This window comes from Phyllobates terribilis, unplaced genomic scaffold (genome assembly GCF_046119375.1).
Source record: "Phyllobates terribilis strain yellow unplaced genomic scaffold, ASM4611937v1 Scaffold_8__6_contigs__length_399053987, whole genome shotgun sequence".
Taxonomy (NCBI): domain Eukaryota; kingdom Metazoa; phylum Chordata; class Amphibia; order Anura; family Dendrobatidae; genus Phyllobates; species Phyllobates terribilis.
Window position 1 is genome coordinate 266235234 of NW_027362768.1, and position 16293 is coordinate 266251526.

Here is a 16293-nt window from a genome sequence, read left to right on the forward strand (position 1 = left end):
AGCCCCAGACATCACACAGGGGCCCCAGACATCACACATCGCACAGGGGCCCCAGACATCGCACAGGATTGAGTGATATACTCAAGAACGGGGCCCCAGACATCACACAGGGGGTCCCAAACAGTGCACAGGGGGTACCAAACAGCACACAGGGGGTCCCAGACTGTGCACAGGATTGAGTGATATACTCAAGAACGGGCCCCAGACATCGCACAGGGGGTCCCAAACAGTGCACAGGGGCCCCAGACATCGCACAGGATTGAGTGATACACTCAAGAACGGGGCCCCAGATCGCACAGGGGGTCCCAAACAGCGCACAGGGCGGCAGAGACAGCGCACAGGGGCCCTGCGCGCTGTCTGCCCCCCCCCCTTGCGCGCTTTCTCCTCCCCCCTTGCACGCTGTCTCTGCCCCCTGTGCGCTGCCTGGGGCCCCGTGCGCTGTCTCTGCCCCCCCCCCGCCGTGTGCTGCTTGGGGCCCAGTGCACTGCCTGGGGCCCCATTATTGAGTATATCACTCAATGCTTCTCAAAAGCCTGAAAAATCTGATCTACAGCAGCTGGGGTATATTCTGACCCGGAGGGGATAATCTGGCCTAGGCCAATTTATACCCTGGGGAATAGTTTGGCCTAGGCCATAATATACCCAGGGTATAATCTAGCCTAGGCCACTTTAACCCCCGGGTATATTTTGTATTTTGGGCGGGGGGTTAATCTGGCCTGTTACATCAGGTCTCTGGTCCAGCATACAGGTCAGTGGTCCCTGGCGGCTGGACAGGAGGCGGTGAATCTATAACCATCCGACATCCCTGGGGGCTTTTGATCACCCCGGGCAGCGCGATGTCATCTGTGCGTCCTGCTCATCTCTAGTTGTGGATTATTTTTTGTTCCTTCATTCACAGTCGGAGCCACCAGAAATTTCTCATCCTTATGTAGTTTCACTATACAACATCTTTCTTTTTTGTGTCTGTAAGGCCGTGTTCACACGTTGAAGAAATACTGTTTTTTGTTTTCTGCAGGATCCGCACCAAACTCCACAATAAGAATCAAAGCTTTTCTGTACTGTTAAAAAGCATTAAAAACTCTGCTTCATGTCTGCCCCAAAATCACATCAAACAAAGAGGAAAACGCATAAAAGACATGAAACAAGATGCCATAATCACAGAAGATTGTTACTGTGTCATGTGGTGCGGATACCTGCAGAAAAAAGCAGCAGAAAGAACGCAGTATTTACGCTACATGTGAACACGGCCTCAGCATTACCGTTTTATTACATTTTTATGAATTTAATAGAGAAAAATATCAATTACGCCATTTTTTTTAACGTCCTTTACCGATCCCAGTAAATAATCTGATTGCTGTGTTGTGCGGGTAGTTACGATTACAGGAACACCAAATATGTCCATATTATTTTTCATTTGAGATTATTATTATTTAAAAATAAACGCATTAAAAGTAACTTTTTTTTTCATTATCAAGTGTTTTTCATTATTATTTGTTTAGTAATTTTATAAAATGAAAAAATCTCTTAGGGTATGTGCACACGATCCGGAGCCGCTGCGGGTTTGATGCTGCGTGTTTATGCAGCATCCAGATCTTACAGTATAGTGGATGGATTTCTGGGCACATACCCTGATTCTCCCTGAAGAATAAAAATACATATATTGTACACAGCAATGTATTTCTATCAGCCTAGTCAGATTCTGCAGTACAGATCAAGTACATGAAATTCTCCGCACTACACCTCTAGAGCTTGAGGCTCAGCACACTAAACCTCCCAGTAATCTGTATTATGAAGGTTGTGAGTTCAAGACCTGAGTAGATGCTAAGACAAAAAAATCTTTTAATTGTTTATTATTTTTAATACTTTTAGGCTACATTACCATGATCAGGAACAGCAGCGCTTTTGATGCAGCGTATTCTCGCTGCGTTATAATCACGCAGGTAAATCTGCATGTGTTCACTGAACCATGCGGAATTACCGCATCTAATGACATTCTAAAATAAATGTGAGCCGAGCCTTACTGTGAACTTTGGGAGGCACAAAGAACCAATCAACAGCAGGTGAAGAATTGGGTTTATTTATTTTTTACGCCATTCCTCGTGCGGTATAAGTGATTAGACGACTTTATTCTTCGGGTTGGTGCGATTACAGCGATACCAGATTTATATTCTTTTTTTTTGTTTGGCAGCTGTCACACACTAAAAGACGCTTTTTATTGTAAAAACAAGTTTTTGCATCGCCTTATTTTGTGAGCTATAATTTTTCCATATTTTGGCTGACAGAGTCATGTGACCGCTTTTTTTTTTTGCTGGACGAGTTGACGTTTTTATTGGTGCCATTTTCAGGCACGTGACATTTTTTGATCGCTTTCTATTCTGATTTTTGGGAGGCAGAATGAACAAAAAACAGCAATCAGGGATTGTTTTTTGGGGATTTTCCTTACATCTTTCCGCGTGTGGTAAAATTGATAAGGCAGCTTTATTCTTCGGGTCAGTACAATTACATTGATGTTACATTTATATCGTTTTTTTATGTTTTGGTGCTTTTACACAATAAAAACTTTTATAGAAAAAATAATTATTTTGGCATCGCTTTATTCTGAGAGCTGTAACTTTTTTATTTTTCGGCTGACGGAGCTGTATGGTGGCTTGTTTTTTGTGGGACAAGATGACGTTTTCAGCTGTACCATTCTTATTTACATTCGTCTTTTTGATCGCATTTTAGTCCACTTTTTGTTCAGCAGTGTGATGATAAATAAAAAAAAGGCAAAAAATGATGCTTTATTTTTTTTACGGTGCATACCAAAGGGGTTAACTACTGGGACAGTTTTATAGGTTGGGTCGTTCTGGATGCGGCGATACCAAATGTGTGTACTTTTTTGTTTTATTTTTTTACACAGGTAAATATTTATTGGACTAATATTTTTTATTTATTTTTTTCTTTATTTAGGGATTATTTTTAAAAAATATTTTTAGAATTTTTTCTAAACTTTTTTACATTGTCCCAGGGTGGGCATCATTTTCAAACTTTCAGATCGCTGATATGATGCTCTGCAATGCATCTGCACTGCAGAGCATCAGAGCAGCGTCAGACAGGTAGGAAGGAGGCGTCTCAGCTCCTGCTCTCTGAGCAGGCGCTGTCAGGCCGCCTTCCTGCAGGACCCTGAAGGACCCCGCGGCCATCTTGGGACCGGAGGTAACTATGAAGACCATCAACATAACGAGATCATCACATCGTGTTGTTGATGGGATCACAGAGGTAGCCCACGCCCTCTGCGATGTTACTGTCACTATTGACAGCGGCATCAGAGGGGTTAAACTTCGCGATCGGTGCTAGCACTCTCACAAACAGCTGACACCCCCATGTGATTGCGGCGGCGCTCAGCCTGAGCTCGCCAGATCACCGTGCCGTACATATACTGCTCTTTGCGGGAGCTGAGCTCCCGCAAAGAGCAGTACATGTACTGCGCATGTCGGGAAGGGGTTAAACCAGATCTCCACCTGAGGGCGTTGTTAAAACTACAGCCAGATCCCCACATTCGCATCCCGCAGAGCAACTATGTGACGTCACACCAGAGACCGTCTACATATTCCCAGAAGCCCCGCCTCGCATGACGTCAGGCAGACTTTGACCCTGGAGACCACGTGGGCGTTTAGCAGGAAGCCCCACCCTTTCCGCTCTACTGGTCGGAAGTTAGGAACACGTTGTGAACGCATTGCAGTCTCTGCGGCTATTCAGTTTTCCTCCGTGAAGCTTCCGGGCCGAGGGGAGACCGGACCTGAGAATAACAATGGTAAGAGCCGCACCGGCCGTGGTTACTGCGCCCTGGTGGATCAGCCGCCGCGTGTGACCGGTGCTGGCGCGTGTGGCGAGGACCCGCGTCCTGCGCTGCCCCCCCCCCCGTGCTGATTGCTGCGCTGCCCCCCCCCCACCCCCCGTGCTGATTGCTGCGCTGCCCCCCCCCCCACCCCCCGTGCTGATTGCTGCGCTGCCCCCCCCCCACCCCCCGTGCTGATTGCTGCGCTGCCCCCCCCCCCCACCCCCCGTGCTGATTGCTGCGCTGCCCCCCCCCCCACCCCCCGTGCTGATTGCTGCGCTGCCCCCCCCCACCCCCCGTGCTGATTGCTGCGCTGCCCCCCCCCCCACGCGCCGTGCTGATTGCTGCGCTGCCCCCCCCCCCACGCGCCGTGCTGATTGCTGCGCTGCCCCCCCCCCCACGCGCCGTGCTGATTGCTGCGCTGCCCCCCCCCCCACCCCCCGTGCTGATTGCTGCGCTGCCCCCCCCCCCACCCCCCGTGCTGATTGCTGCGCTGCCCCCCCCCCCACCCCCCGTGCTGATTGCTGCGCTGCCCCCCCCCCCACCCCCCGTGCTGATTGCTGCGCTGCCCCCCCCCACCCCCCGTGCTGATTGCTGCGCTGCCCCCCCCCACCCCCCGTGCTGATTGCTGCGCTGCCCCCCCCCCCCCACCCCCCGTGCTGATTGCTGCGCTGCCCCCCCCCCCCACCCCCCGTGCTGATTGCTGCGCTGCCCCCCCCCCACCCCCCGTGCTGATTCCTGTACACATTGTTTTCCAGGCTGATTGCGAGGTGAACCCTAAGGCCTACCCGCTGGCAGATGCCCAGCTGACCAAGACCATCCTGGACCTGGTGCAGCAGGGCTCCAACTACAAGCAGCTCCGCAAAGGGGCAAACGAAGGTAAGAGCCGGGGAGTGTGGGGGGCTTGGGGAGGACTGAGGAGACCTTCACTGCTTCCTATGGGATCAAGAATGTCCTTGATCAGTTGATTACAAACCACTTTCTAATCTGCTGAGAAGAAATCTGGTTTCTCAATGTCTATAAATGGCTTTGGCCTGAATTGGTGATTGTACACACAGCCTGATAAAGCCGGGGTCACAGCAAGTCACAAATATAGAGCTACTGTTCTGGTCCTGATGTAACCCTCATGCCAGCGGCTGTTGGGCCTTCGCTGTTCCTGCCTCTCATGCTAAGCACCGCTGATCTGTATTTTGCACAACTTTATGAAGCCAGAAAGAAATCTGAATATTCTTATGTTTCTATAAACTGTAGTGACTGATCTTAAAGGGGCTGTGCAGTTTTATCATGACAGTCTGCAGGCACTGTGAGAGTGCAGGCTTGTGCATCCTCACATTGTGTGCACTGCAATGATTCTCCAGCGGTGGCAGCGAGACCGAGTGATCATGTGACAGCAAGTGTGTGATATGCATACTTCCAGCCACATTCTGACTAGTCATGTGCAGCTTCACACAACCCACTTCTGTTGAATGAGGCCACATGTCTAGTTGGAATGTGGCCAGGAGTATACAGATTGCATACTTGCGGTCACAACCACTCTATCTCGCTGCGGTCTCCAGAGAATCCTCAGTGTGCGATGTGAAGATTCACAAGTCTGCAGTCACTAAGGCATGTTCCGTGCCCCTAGTAATCTACTTACCAGCCGCCGTCTTCTGCTCTTCCCAACCCCACTCTGATCCTACTTCTGCCATCCTGTGACCACAGATTTTGACTGACCAGAAGTCAGAGGTAACGGTCACAAGCTCTCAATGTAAGTCTGAGAACCTCGTTCTGAGTCTCGTAGACTTGTATTGAAAGTGACTGCCAGTCCACTTACAGGACATTACTCACAGCCGAGGTCACATGATATAGGACCAGAGCAGCACACATTAATGATGGCTAATGGAGTGGGCAATAAAAAATCACCTTTTCCTTGGCCATAGACCCAACCAGCCATCTGATCCATGTTGCCCAAATCCACCTTAAGCATTATTGGAATGGGTAAAGTTGCTGGAAAAAAATCGAGTTTAAAGGCTCATCAGTTTATTTTTATGTATATAAATTCCATGGAAGCAAAGGTGTGACTAGTGGATCCAGCCTCATAGTCTGCAAAAAAAAAACAAAATTCCTGACATGCTTTGAACAGACTTCCCTTGTCTGATTAGCTTTTTACTAACGGAAGATTGTGCTCTATATTACCTCCTTTATCACTCTCTGTTTATGCCGTGGATGTGATTGTCATAAATGTTAATATAGTATGCTTCTATTCACAGCCACCAAGACCCTAAACAGAGGCATTGCGGAGTTCATTGCTATGGCAGCTGATGCAGAACCTCTGGAGATCATCCTTCACCTTCCTCTTCTGTGTGAAGATAAGAATGTCCCTTATGTCTTTGTGCGATCCAAGCAGGCTTTAGGGAGAGCCTGTGGGGTTTCCAGACCAGTTATTGCTTGCGCAGTCACCATCAAGGAAGGGTCTCAGCTGAAGCCCCAGATCCAGTCTGTTCAGCAAGCCATTGAGAGACTACTGGTGTGAATCACACTTTGAATTTATGGCAGAAGCCTAGCCGTCAGTTTAATGCGCTAATGTTCATTTTATTAATGTAACATGTGTAAGATGTCATATCCGGGACTTTGAGAAAAGCAAAAATGTGCCTAAGCACTAACAGCAGGTAGTTGCTACCTATCTGCCTGTTGTGCTTGGGGCTGTTCGTCCCCAACAAGGAGCGATCAAAGACCACTCCTTCTGGTGATCCAGCTGCCTCTGCTGACGTCATGTTGACAGAGCGGCAGCTTTTCCGCCCTGCTCTGTCGATAGGTCGTGAATGACAGAATGGCGCCAGGAGTCCTGCCCCGTCAACGGAACGGAGAAGAATCTGACGCTCTGTTGACATGACGTCAGCAGAGACAGCTGAATCGCTGGCAGGAGCGGGCTATGCCGGCAAAGAACAGCACCGGGCACAACAGGCAGGTAGGTAGCAACTATCTGCCTGTTAGAGCTTAGGCACATTTTTTGTTTTTCACAAAGTCCCGAATATACCCTTTAATGACCTAGTTTAAATATTTGAAATCTTCATTTGTGGATCTTCAAATTGAACCATAGTCCCCCAAACTGTACCTGTTAATAAATTCTTCAGTTGCAAGAATATTTTTTAACCAGAAAGAATCTGCCATATTACAACTTTATTTTCTTTGTGTATTGTGTTTTTTGATTAAAAACTTATCAGGTAAACTTGAGTTGTTTGTTTTTTTTTCCCCAAAGGAACAAAGTGCAACCCTGATTTGTTGCATCAGTTATGCACACAGAAGCAGGAAATCCATTGATTATTATGGTTTCTGTTTTTTTAAAACAGGAAGAGAGTTGTGCTTTTTCCTATTTTAAAACAAACCCATAAGCACTATGGTGGTGAAAGCAGTTTGCACCCTATAGATCATACATGTCAAACTCTGGCCCGTGACATCAGAACCATCACCCCTATGTGCGGCCCACTGCTCTGTATGGAGGACGCTGCGGGGGCCCACTGCTCTGTATGGAGGACGCTGCGGGGGCCCACTGCTCTGTATGGAGGACGCTGCGGGGGCCCACTGCTCTGTATGGAGGACGCTGCGGGGGCCCACTGCTCTGTATGGAGGACGCTGCGGGGGCCCACATCTTTGTCCAAGTTTTACACTTTGTCCCTCTGTGTTTGACACCCCTGCTATAGAAGAATGCGGCGTACAGTATAAGTGCTTCATGTGTCTTGCACTTCAGCTCCTTCTAGTGATCAGTGGAGTTTGGTGTGCTGTAACAGTATAAGGATAAGTCCATAAGTTTTCAGGGTCTGCGTATAAAAACAAAATCAGCGTGTGCTAGTCTAAAGTGATTTGCCGGCCAGATTAGTGCATCCTCCATCTGCCTGCTATGGGTACGAGCACACTGAACAATCATCTATTTTACTGACTTGACTGGTCCACATAGCTTGGCGCTCCTGTCAACTTGACCTAAACCAGATATTAGTCTATGCAGATTTGGCCCAGCCCTGTTTGGTTTTCGCAGCAGAAAAACGCATAAAATACATTTTTTTCACATTCATTTAACACTAGAACTACTGATGGAGTCATTTTGACTCCTTTCGTTTTTTATTTCTCTTCTGTGACTACATTTTTCAGAATTCCGGCTTGAAATTCGGTGACTTTTCCTCAAATATGATGTGAAAAAAGATTTTGTGAGAATAAATAATTTTGGTGAAAAATTTGCGCGTTTTTTTCAAAATTTACCAAGAACTACTGAAGGGAGTCATTTTGACTCCCTACTATATTTTGAGGTCCTTTTGTCACTAAATGTTGCTATAAAGTTTTGTGCATAATTTTTTCACTCTCTTATTTACCCTGATGTTCATATAGATATAGTTCAGTTTACATGTCAACTTTTCACATTTTCCTTGTGTTTTACCTGCTTGTATTACTGTGTAATGCTGAACAAAATAGCTTGTTTACTCTAGGCTCTTATATATATATATATATATATATATATATATATATATATATATATATAGTTAGTAAAGCCGAATAAAGACTTGCGTCCATCAAGTTCGACCTGTTAGTTCTGTTATTGCTAAAGTTGATCCAGAGGAGGGCAAAAACCCCAAATGATTTAGCCAATCTTCACCTGAGGAAAAATTCCCTCCCGACTCTGAAACCAGCAGTCAGAATAAATCCCTGTATCAACCTACTATTTTATTTTATTTTTAAGTATATGCTGAAATCTGCCTGGTATCTAGAAATGCATCCAGTCCCCGCTTGAACTGGTTTAGTGAATCCGACATTACCGTCTCCTCACTCAGTGAATTCCATATTCTCACTGCTCTTACCGTAAAGAACCCCTTCCTATGCTGGTGCTGAAACCTTTTCTCTTCCAGTCTTAGTGAATGCCCTCTTGTTACCGTAATATCCCTCCTTTTGAACAAATCCCGGGCAAGGTCTCCATACTGTCCCCTAACATATTTGTACACATTTATTATGTCCCCCCTCAACCTTCTCTTTTCCAGGCTGAATAGTCCTAGTTTTGCCAACCTCTCTGGGTATTGCAGTCCCTCCATTCCCCTTATTAATTCTGTTGCCCTCCTTTGTACCTTTTCAAGCTCATTTATATCCTTTCTATATATTGGGGCCCATAACTGAGCACAGTATTCCAAGTGTGGTCTGACCAGTGCTTTGTACAGTGGAAGAACAATGTTCTCATCCTTTGCAGCTATACCTCTTCTGATACATCCCATTACCCTGTTTGCCCTTACAGCAGCGGCCTGACTTTGGGCACTCCAATTTAGTTTGCTATCAATCAAGATGCCCAAGTCCTTCTCCATCTCTGAATTCCCCAATGATTTCCCATTCTGTGAGTACTGGTGACTTCCATTTTTCCTTCCCATATATATGACCTTACATTTCTCCTCGTTAAACCTCATTTGCCATTTAATGCTCCACCTACCCAGCTTATCCAAATCCCTCTGTAGGTCTTCACTATCCTCTTTTGTATTAATTGTTTTACATAACTTTGTGTCATCTGCAAATATTGATATTTTACTATTTATCCCGTTGACTATGTCGTTAATAAAGATATTAAATAACATTGGGCCTAGTACAGACCCCTGTGGTACCCCACTAGTGACGCTTACCAAATCTGAGTATATTCCATTTATAACCACCCTCTGCCTTCTATCCTTTAGCCAGTTAGCTACCCACTTGCAGACATTTTCCCCCAGCCCCATCATTCTCATTTTGTATACCAACCTATTATGTGGCACGCTATCGAACGCTTTTGAGAAGTCGAGATACACGACATCCACAGGTTCCCCCTGATCTACTCGAGAGCTAACCTCCTCGTAGAATTCAATCAGGTTTGTTTGGCAGGAGCGATTCCTCATGAATCCATGTTGGTTCGGGGTTAATAGATTATTAGCATCAAGATGCTCCATGATTGCCTCATTAATAAAGCCTTCAAAAATTTTGCCCACAACGGACGTCAGACTCACCGGCCGATAGTTTCCGGCGTCACTTTTCGCTCCCTTTTTGAATATTGGCACTACATTCGCCTGTCGCCAATCAAGTGGTACAGACCCAGTCTCAACAGAGTCCTTAAATATAAGATATAACGGTCTGTCTATCACATTACTTAGTTCCCTTAGTACCCGTTGGTGTATGCCATCAGGTCCTGGTGATTTGTTTATTTTAATGTTACTGAGGCGTTTCTGTACCCCAGCTTGGGTTAGATTTGTCATACTTAGTGGAGGATTAAGTTTGTCACTTCTCATTTCGCCTGTTAGTTCTTTTTCCTTTGTGAAAGTTGACGAAAAAAATTTATTTAATAGATTAGCTTTATCCTCATCTTCCTCTATGATTTTGCCTTCCTCACTTTTTATCGGTCCAATATTATTCGATTTAATCCTTTTACTATTTATATACGTAAAGAACAGTTTGGGATTTGATCTACTTTCCCTAGCAATACGTCTCTCTGTTTCCTCCTTTGCTATTTTTATTTGTTTTTTACAGGTTCTCGTTTTTTCCTTGTAACACATTAGTGCCTATTTACTGTTTTCCTGTTTTAATCTCTTGAATGCCTCTTTTTTGCTATTTAACGCCCCTTTTACGTTCTTATTCAACCATATTGGTTTTCTCTTATTTCTGGCCCTTTTATTCCCATACGGTATATACCTCTCGCACTGAGTATTCAGAATTCTTTTGAAGGTTTCCCATTTACTATTCGTATTTCCTTGATTAAGAACTTTGTCCCAGTCAATAAGTTGAAGGTTTTCTTTCAGCTGATCAAACTTCGCCCTCCTAAAGTTTAATGTTTTAGTTGTTCCCTTATTGATAACCCTACTGAAGGGCATTTTGAAATTGATAATATTATGATCGCTATTACCTAGGTGCCCCCCTATCTGTACCTCAGTTATTCTATCAGGCCTATTAGTCAATATTAAGTCCAACACGGCCTTCCCTCTCGTTGGTTCCTGCACTAGTTGGGAGAGATAATTATCCTTGATATTTGTCAAGAACCTTTTTCCTTTCTGCGATCTACAGGTTTCTGTTTCCCAGTCAATATCCAGGTAGTTGAAGTCCCCCATTACAATCACCTCATTATGTTTTGCTACTTTGTCTATTTGTCCTAATAGCAGTTTCTCATTCTCCTCTGTTATATTAGGTGGCTTATAGCAGACCCCCAGTAATATTTTATTATTATTTTTTGCCCCCTCTATCTCTACCCACATGGACTCGACCCCCTCTTCTCCCTCTCCTATATCTTCCCTTAGTCTGGGCTTTAGACGTGACCTTACATATAAGCAGACTCCTCCGCCCTTCCCCTGTTTCCGGTCCCTTCTAAATAAACTATAATCTGTTAAATTTACCGCCCAGTCGTAGCTATCGTCTAGCCAAGTCTCTGTTATACCTACGATGTCATACCTCTCCTCCGATATAAGCGCCCGCAGCTCTTCCGCCTTATTGGTCAGGCTTCTTGCGTTGGTCAGCATGCAAGATAAAACTTTGGGGTTATTTAGCATCCTATTCTTCTCTAACGATCTAACTGTACTATCCCCACCCCCCTCTCCACCCTCATTATATTCACTTCTCCCCTTCCCCCTTGCTTGCCTCACATCCCACCTATTTCCTTGGTTCCCCCCCCCGTCTCTAGTTTAAAAACTCCTCCAACCTATTAGCCATCTTCTTCCCCAGCACCGCTGCACCCTCCCCATTGAGGTGCAGCCCGTCCCTACGGTAGAGCCTGTAGCCGACAGCGAAGTCGGCCCAGTTCTCCATGAACCCAAACCCTTCTGCCTTGCACCAACTCTTTAGCCACTTATTCACCTCCCTAACCTCCCGTTGGCGCTCCTGTGTGGCTCGCGGGATTGGTAGTATTTCTGAGAAAACTACCTTGGAGGTCCTTGCCCTAAGCTTCCTACCTAGATCCCTGAAATCATTTTTAAGGACCCTCCATCTACCACTCACTTTGTCATTGGTGCCAATGTGGACCATGACCGCTGGGTCTTCGCCAGCCCCACCCAGTAACCTGTCAACCTGATCCGCGATGTGCCGGACTCGAGCGCCAGGGAGGCAGCACACCGTTCGGCGATCCCGGTCTTTGTGACAGATTGCCCTGTCTGTCCCCCTAATAATAGAGTCACCCACTACCAGGACCTGTCTAGCCTGCCCTACACTTCCCCCCTCCCCCTCATTACTGGAGCATACACTCCCCCGGCGGTCAGAGGATCTGTCGTGCTCCAATAATGCCGGTTCTGAACCAGCCTTCCTATACTTCTTCCCTCTATCCCTTCTAACTGTTACCCAGCTCCCTGCCTGTTCAGCCTGCGCTTCCCCACTAAGCTCCACCCCCAGTGTTGACCCATTGAGTGTCTGCTCGGTGAGCAGCAAACTCCGTTCCATGTTGTCGATGCTCCTCAGTACCGCTATCTGAGCACTTAGATCCAGGATTTGGGCTTCCAAGTGCACGATATGCTCACATCTCTCGCAGCAGTATGGATCCCTGAGCGGTAGCTCAAGGAATGCATACATTGCGCAAGATGTACACTGCACGGCTCCGGCCAACATGGACGTCATTCTAAATATGGGGATACAGTCAGTATATATGTACAAGTACAAAACACAATTATTTATATATAGGTGTATGGACGGGGATCAATTAGGGATGTGCAAGTGTATCGATTAGATATCGGCGCGGGATCAGTTAAGTATGGACGGGGGATCAATTAAGTATCAATTAAGTATGGACGGGGGATCAGCTGAGTGGGTGAGGTTGATTAATTAAGTATGGACGGTGTGTCAATTAACTATGGACTGGGATCAATAAGTATGGACTGGGGAAATAATTAATTGTGGACTAGGGAATCAATCAATTAATTATGGACAGGGGGTTTAATTAGGATGGGGGGTAAAGCAAATAAATAGGTATGGACGGTGGGTCAATTAACTAAGGACTGGGGATCAATAAGTATCAATAATATCAATAAATATGGACTGGGGAAATAATTAATTGTGGTCTGGGGAATCAATTAATTATGGACAGGGGTTAATTAAATATGGTGGGGATAAGGCAAATAGATAGGGACTGGGGATGAGTAAAAGTGGACAAGGGGAATCTATTAAATAGGACAAGGGGGATCAATCAATTATGGGCTGGGGGGGGTCAATCATTTAAATGTGGTCAGGGGGATCACTTTAATATGGATGGGGGGTGGTCGGGGATCAATTAAATGAGGACGGGGGGGTCAATTTAATGTGGTCAGAGGGATCAGTTAAATATGGATGGGGGTGTTCAGGGGAATCAATTTAAATATGGACGGGGTGATCAATTAAATATGGACGGGGGGTAATCAATTAAATATGGACTAGGGATACAATACAATTACAATACAGATACAAATACAATACAGTACAGTACACACTTGGGTTCAGTAGGGCCGCTTATCGCGGCCTCCTGCCCCTCACTCACCTCCTCTAGGGACGCTGCACGCTATCACAGCGCGCTTGTCCCTCCGGTCGCCTCTTACCGGTCCTCCTGATCACCACCACCTGGCACCCTCCGCTGGCCGGCACTGCACGCTGCCACAGCGCTCTCTTGCGCTCGTCCCTCCGGTCGCCTCCTACTGGTCCTCCCGGTCCACTCGGTCACCTCCGCCTGGCTCTCCTCCCTTCCCAGGAGCTCTCTCCACACACCTATCTTATGCTAATGAAGGGTGGTGTTTTTCTAAGGTCCTAGCAGGAGACAGTATTCTGGATAGTAACTTTACTTTCAGTTCAGCTGAAGAGACAGAGAACAGACGCAGACATACGAGCTCTGAAGACTCATACAGGTATGAATTGTTATGAAATAGTTTAGCTGTCTGTCAACTGATTCAGCCCACCTACTTTTGAAGGTGGCAGAACAGTTATTATTTCTTTTAGTTTTCATTTCATTTCTATTTTTCAGCAGGGAACTATATAGAATTATGGAATTTGTGAGGAATATGGAGAGAAGACGTTTGATAAAGCCTCAGGATATTCTGGCTACTTTGCAATCCATACCGGAGGATGAATCGGAATCCGAATTGCAGGAACATGTATTTGATTCTGACAGTGATGAAGATTTCATTCCTCAGAACATATCAAGTGAATCTGAAGACTCAGAAGGAACAAATCCAGAAGGTAAGTAGTTATGTGTATTTATTTGTTCTTCCACACACTGAGTTAGGGCCTGTGCACACTAGCAGAATTCTGGCTGAATAGCCATCTGGATATTCTTGCCGCAATGCAGGCCGTACCTGCCCGCTCATGCCTGAAGCTCCGCTCCGAACCCCGGGCTGGAGCCGCTGTCAGGGACAGAGCAGCGCTTGCTTACGCGCGAGCACGGCTCCGTCCCAGACAGCGGCTCCAGCCCGGGGTTCGGAGCGGAGCTTCAGGTATGAAACTCCGCTCTGTACCTGAGCGGGCAGGTACGGGCCGGATTGTGGTGAGAATATCCGGTCGGATATTCCGCCGCTAATCCAGCCAGTGTGCACGGACCCTTACAAAACAAAAATTCTAAATATTCATCAACTTTTTTACAGATATTCCAAGCACATCAACTGGGGATCGGGCTCATGCAGTTATGTTGCCTCGTGACCATCCTCCTGGTCGTGGACAGAAAAAATCAGCAAAACGTCCCAGAAATGAAAGAACAACAGATAACGATGGCGGCGAAGGTAATGCAACAACAAACACCAGAGAAGGCGAATCTGAAGGAATACTAGTTTCAGCGGATGGTATTCAATGGAAACCTGTTGAAATTGGAGAACACTTGCCTGGTAGGCGTGACAGCCAAAATATTCTTCGAGAAGCACCTGGCCCTACAGGATACGCCAGAAGAAATATCATTATCGATAGTCCTTTGAGCGCATGGCGTTTATTTTTTGATTCATATATATTGACACATATAAAGAACTGTACGCTTGCAGAAGCATGCAGGAACAATAATTTACAGTTTACTCTATCTGATGAGGAGCTAGATGCATTCATTGCGATATTCTATGCTCGTGGAATATCTGGCACGAACCGTCACTCGATTAGCAGTATTTGGTGTAATGACTGGGGAATACCGTTTTGCAAAGCGACAATGTCTAGGGACCGCTTTGTTGAAATTATGAGGTTTCTCAGATTTGATGAGAAATCTACTCGATCGGAGAGACTGCAAACGGACAAGTTTGCTCTATTTTCTACTGTGTGGGACAGGTTTATTGAAAATTGTATTGCGTGTTACAAACCTGGCCCATACATAATGGTGGATGAGCAACTTTTCCCAAGCAAAACTAGGTGTCCATTCACGCAGTACATGCCTTCCAAACCAGATAAATATGGCCACAAATATTGGCTAGCTGTTGATAAGAGGAGCAAATATCTGGCAAATGGCTTCCCTTATCTAGGCAAAGATGACACACGCCGTGCTGAGGACCGTTTAGCTGACCATGTGGTAATGAAATTATTGGACCCGTTTTTGAAAAAAGGTCGCAATGTTACAACCGATAATTATTTTACTTCAGTAAAATTAGCTAAACAGCTAAAAAGCAAAGGAACAACCATCGTGGGAACCCTGAACAAGATAAGGCGAGAAGTGCCTAAAGAAATAAAATCCATGAAAGAGGAATTGTACAACACTAAAGTGTTTAGAAATTAAGACAATTTTACACTTACAGTATATCAAGGAAAGCCCAACAAAAATGTTGTCATTTTGAGTTCCGTCCATCCAGATGTTGTTGTTGCGTCTGATTCCGCTAAAAAAAACTCCAGAAACGGTAAAGTTTTACAATGAAACAAAATATGGAGTAGATGTAGTGGATCAGATGGCACGAAAATATACCACACGAACATGCACAAGGAGATGGCCTGTTCATGCATTTGAAAATGCCTTAGACTTTGCGGTTATAAATGCATGGATAATATTCAAGGAGATTACCCACCAAAAAATGTCACGCAAGGCATTTTTGCAAACGCTTGTGAGAGAGTTGAGTGGTCCTTATGTCACAGATAGGGAAAAGGGTTCCACGTCCCAAGTTTCTACATGCTCAGAAGTGATGGTTCAAACAAAATTTTGCCAGATCAAAGAAAAGTGCAAGAAAAATAGATCTGTCGGAAATTGTAAGACTTGTGGTAAGTCTTTGTGTGGGCAATGTACTGCCATAAATCAAAGGCAATGCCTAAAATGCGAAACACCAAATGTTTAGAAGGTGAATTCTGCGCCATATTTTCATTTTTATGCTCCTCCACCTACATTTTCTCTGCTTTTTGTTCTTCAGTTGTTGTTTATATGTGTGCACTTGAATAAAAAAAAATGTTTGAAAAACGTCTATTATAATTATTGTTATTTTCTGTAGAAAAATAAGAAAAGCAGAAAAAAAACAATCAAAAGCATTACTGTTGGATCTCACAATAATAATACATTACAAAAAATATAATTATTAATAAATAACCACAAATGAAACTCTAAAAATAAACGAAAA

General features: G+C 45.4%; 1 protein-coding gene across 1 annotated transcript; it reads left to right on the forward strand.

Annotated features, from left to right (window-relative positions):
• The first annotated feature begins 3089 nt into the window (after window positions 1-3089).
• SNU13 (small nuclear ribonucleoprotein 13) lies at window positions 3090-7025 on the forward strand. The gene is made up of 4 exons (XM_073644215.1): window positions 3090-3195; window positions 3552-3793; window positions 4576-4696; window positions 6067-7025. The coding sequence occupies exons 2-4, from the start codon at window positions 3791-3793 to the stop codon at window positions 6327-6329; spliced, it is 387 nt and encodes a 128-aa protein (XP_073500316.1). The 5' UTR covers window positions 3090-3195; window positions 3552-3790; the 3' UTR covers window positions 6330-7025.
• The last annotated feature ends 9268 nt before the right edge of the window (window positions 7026-16293 follow it).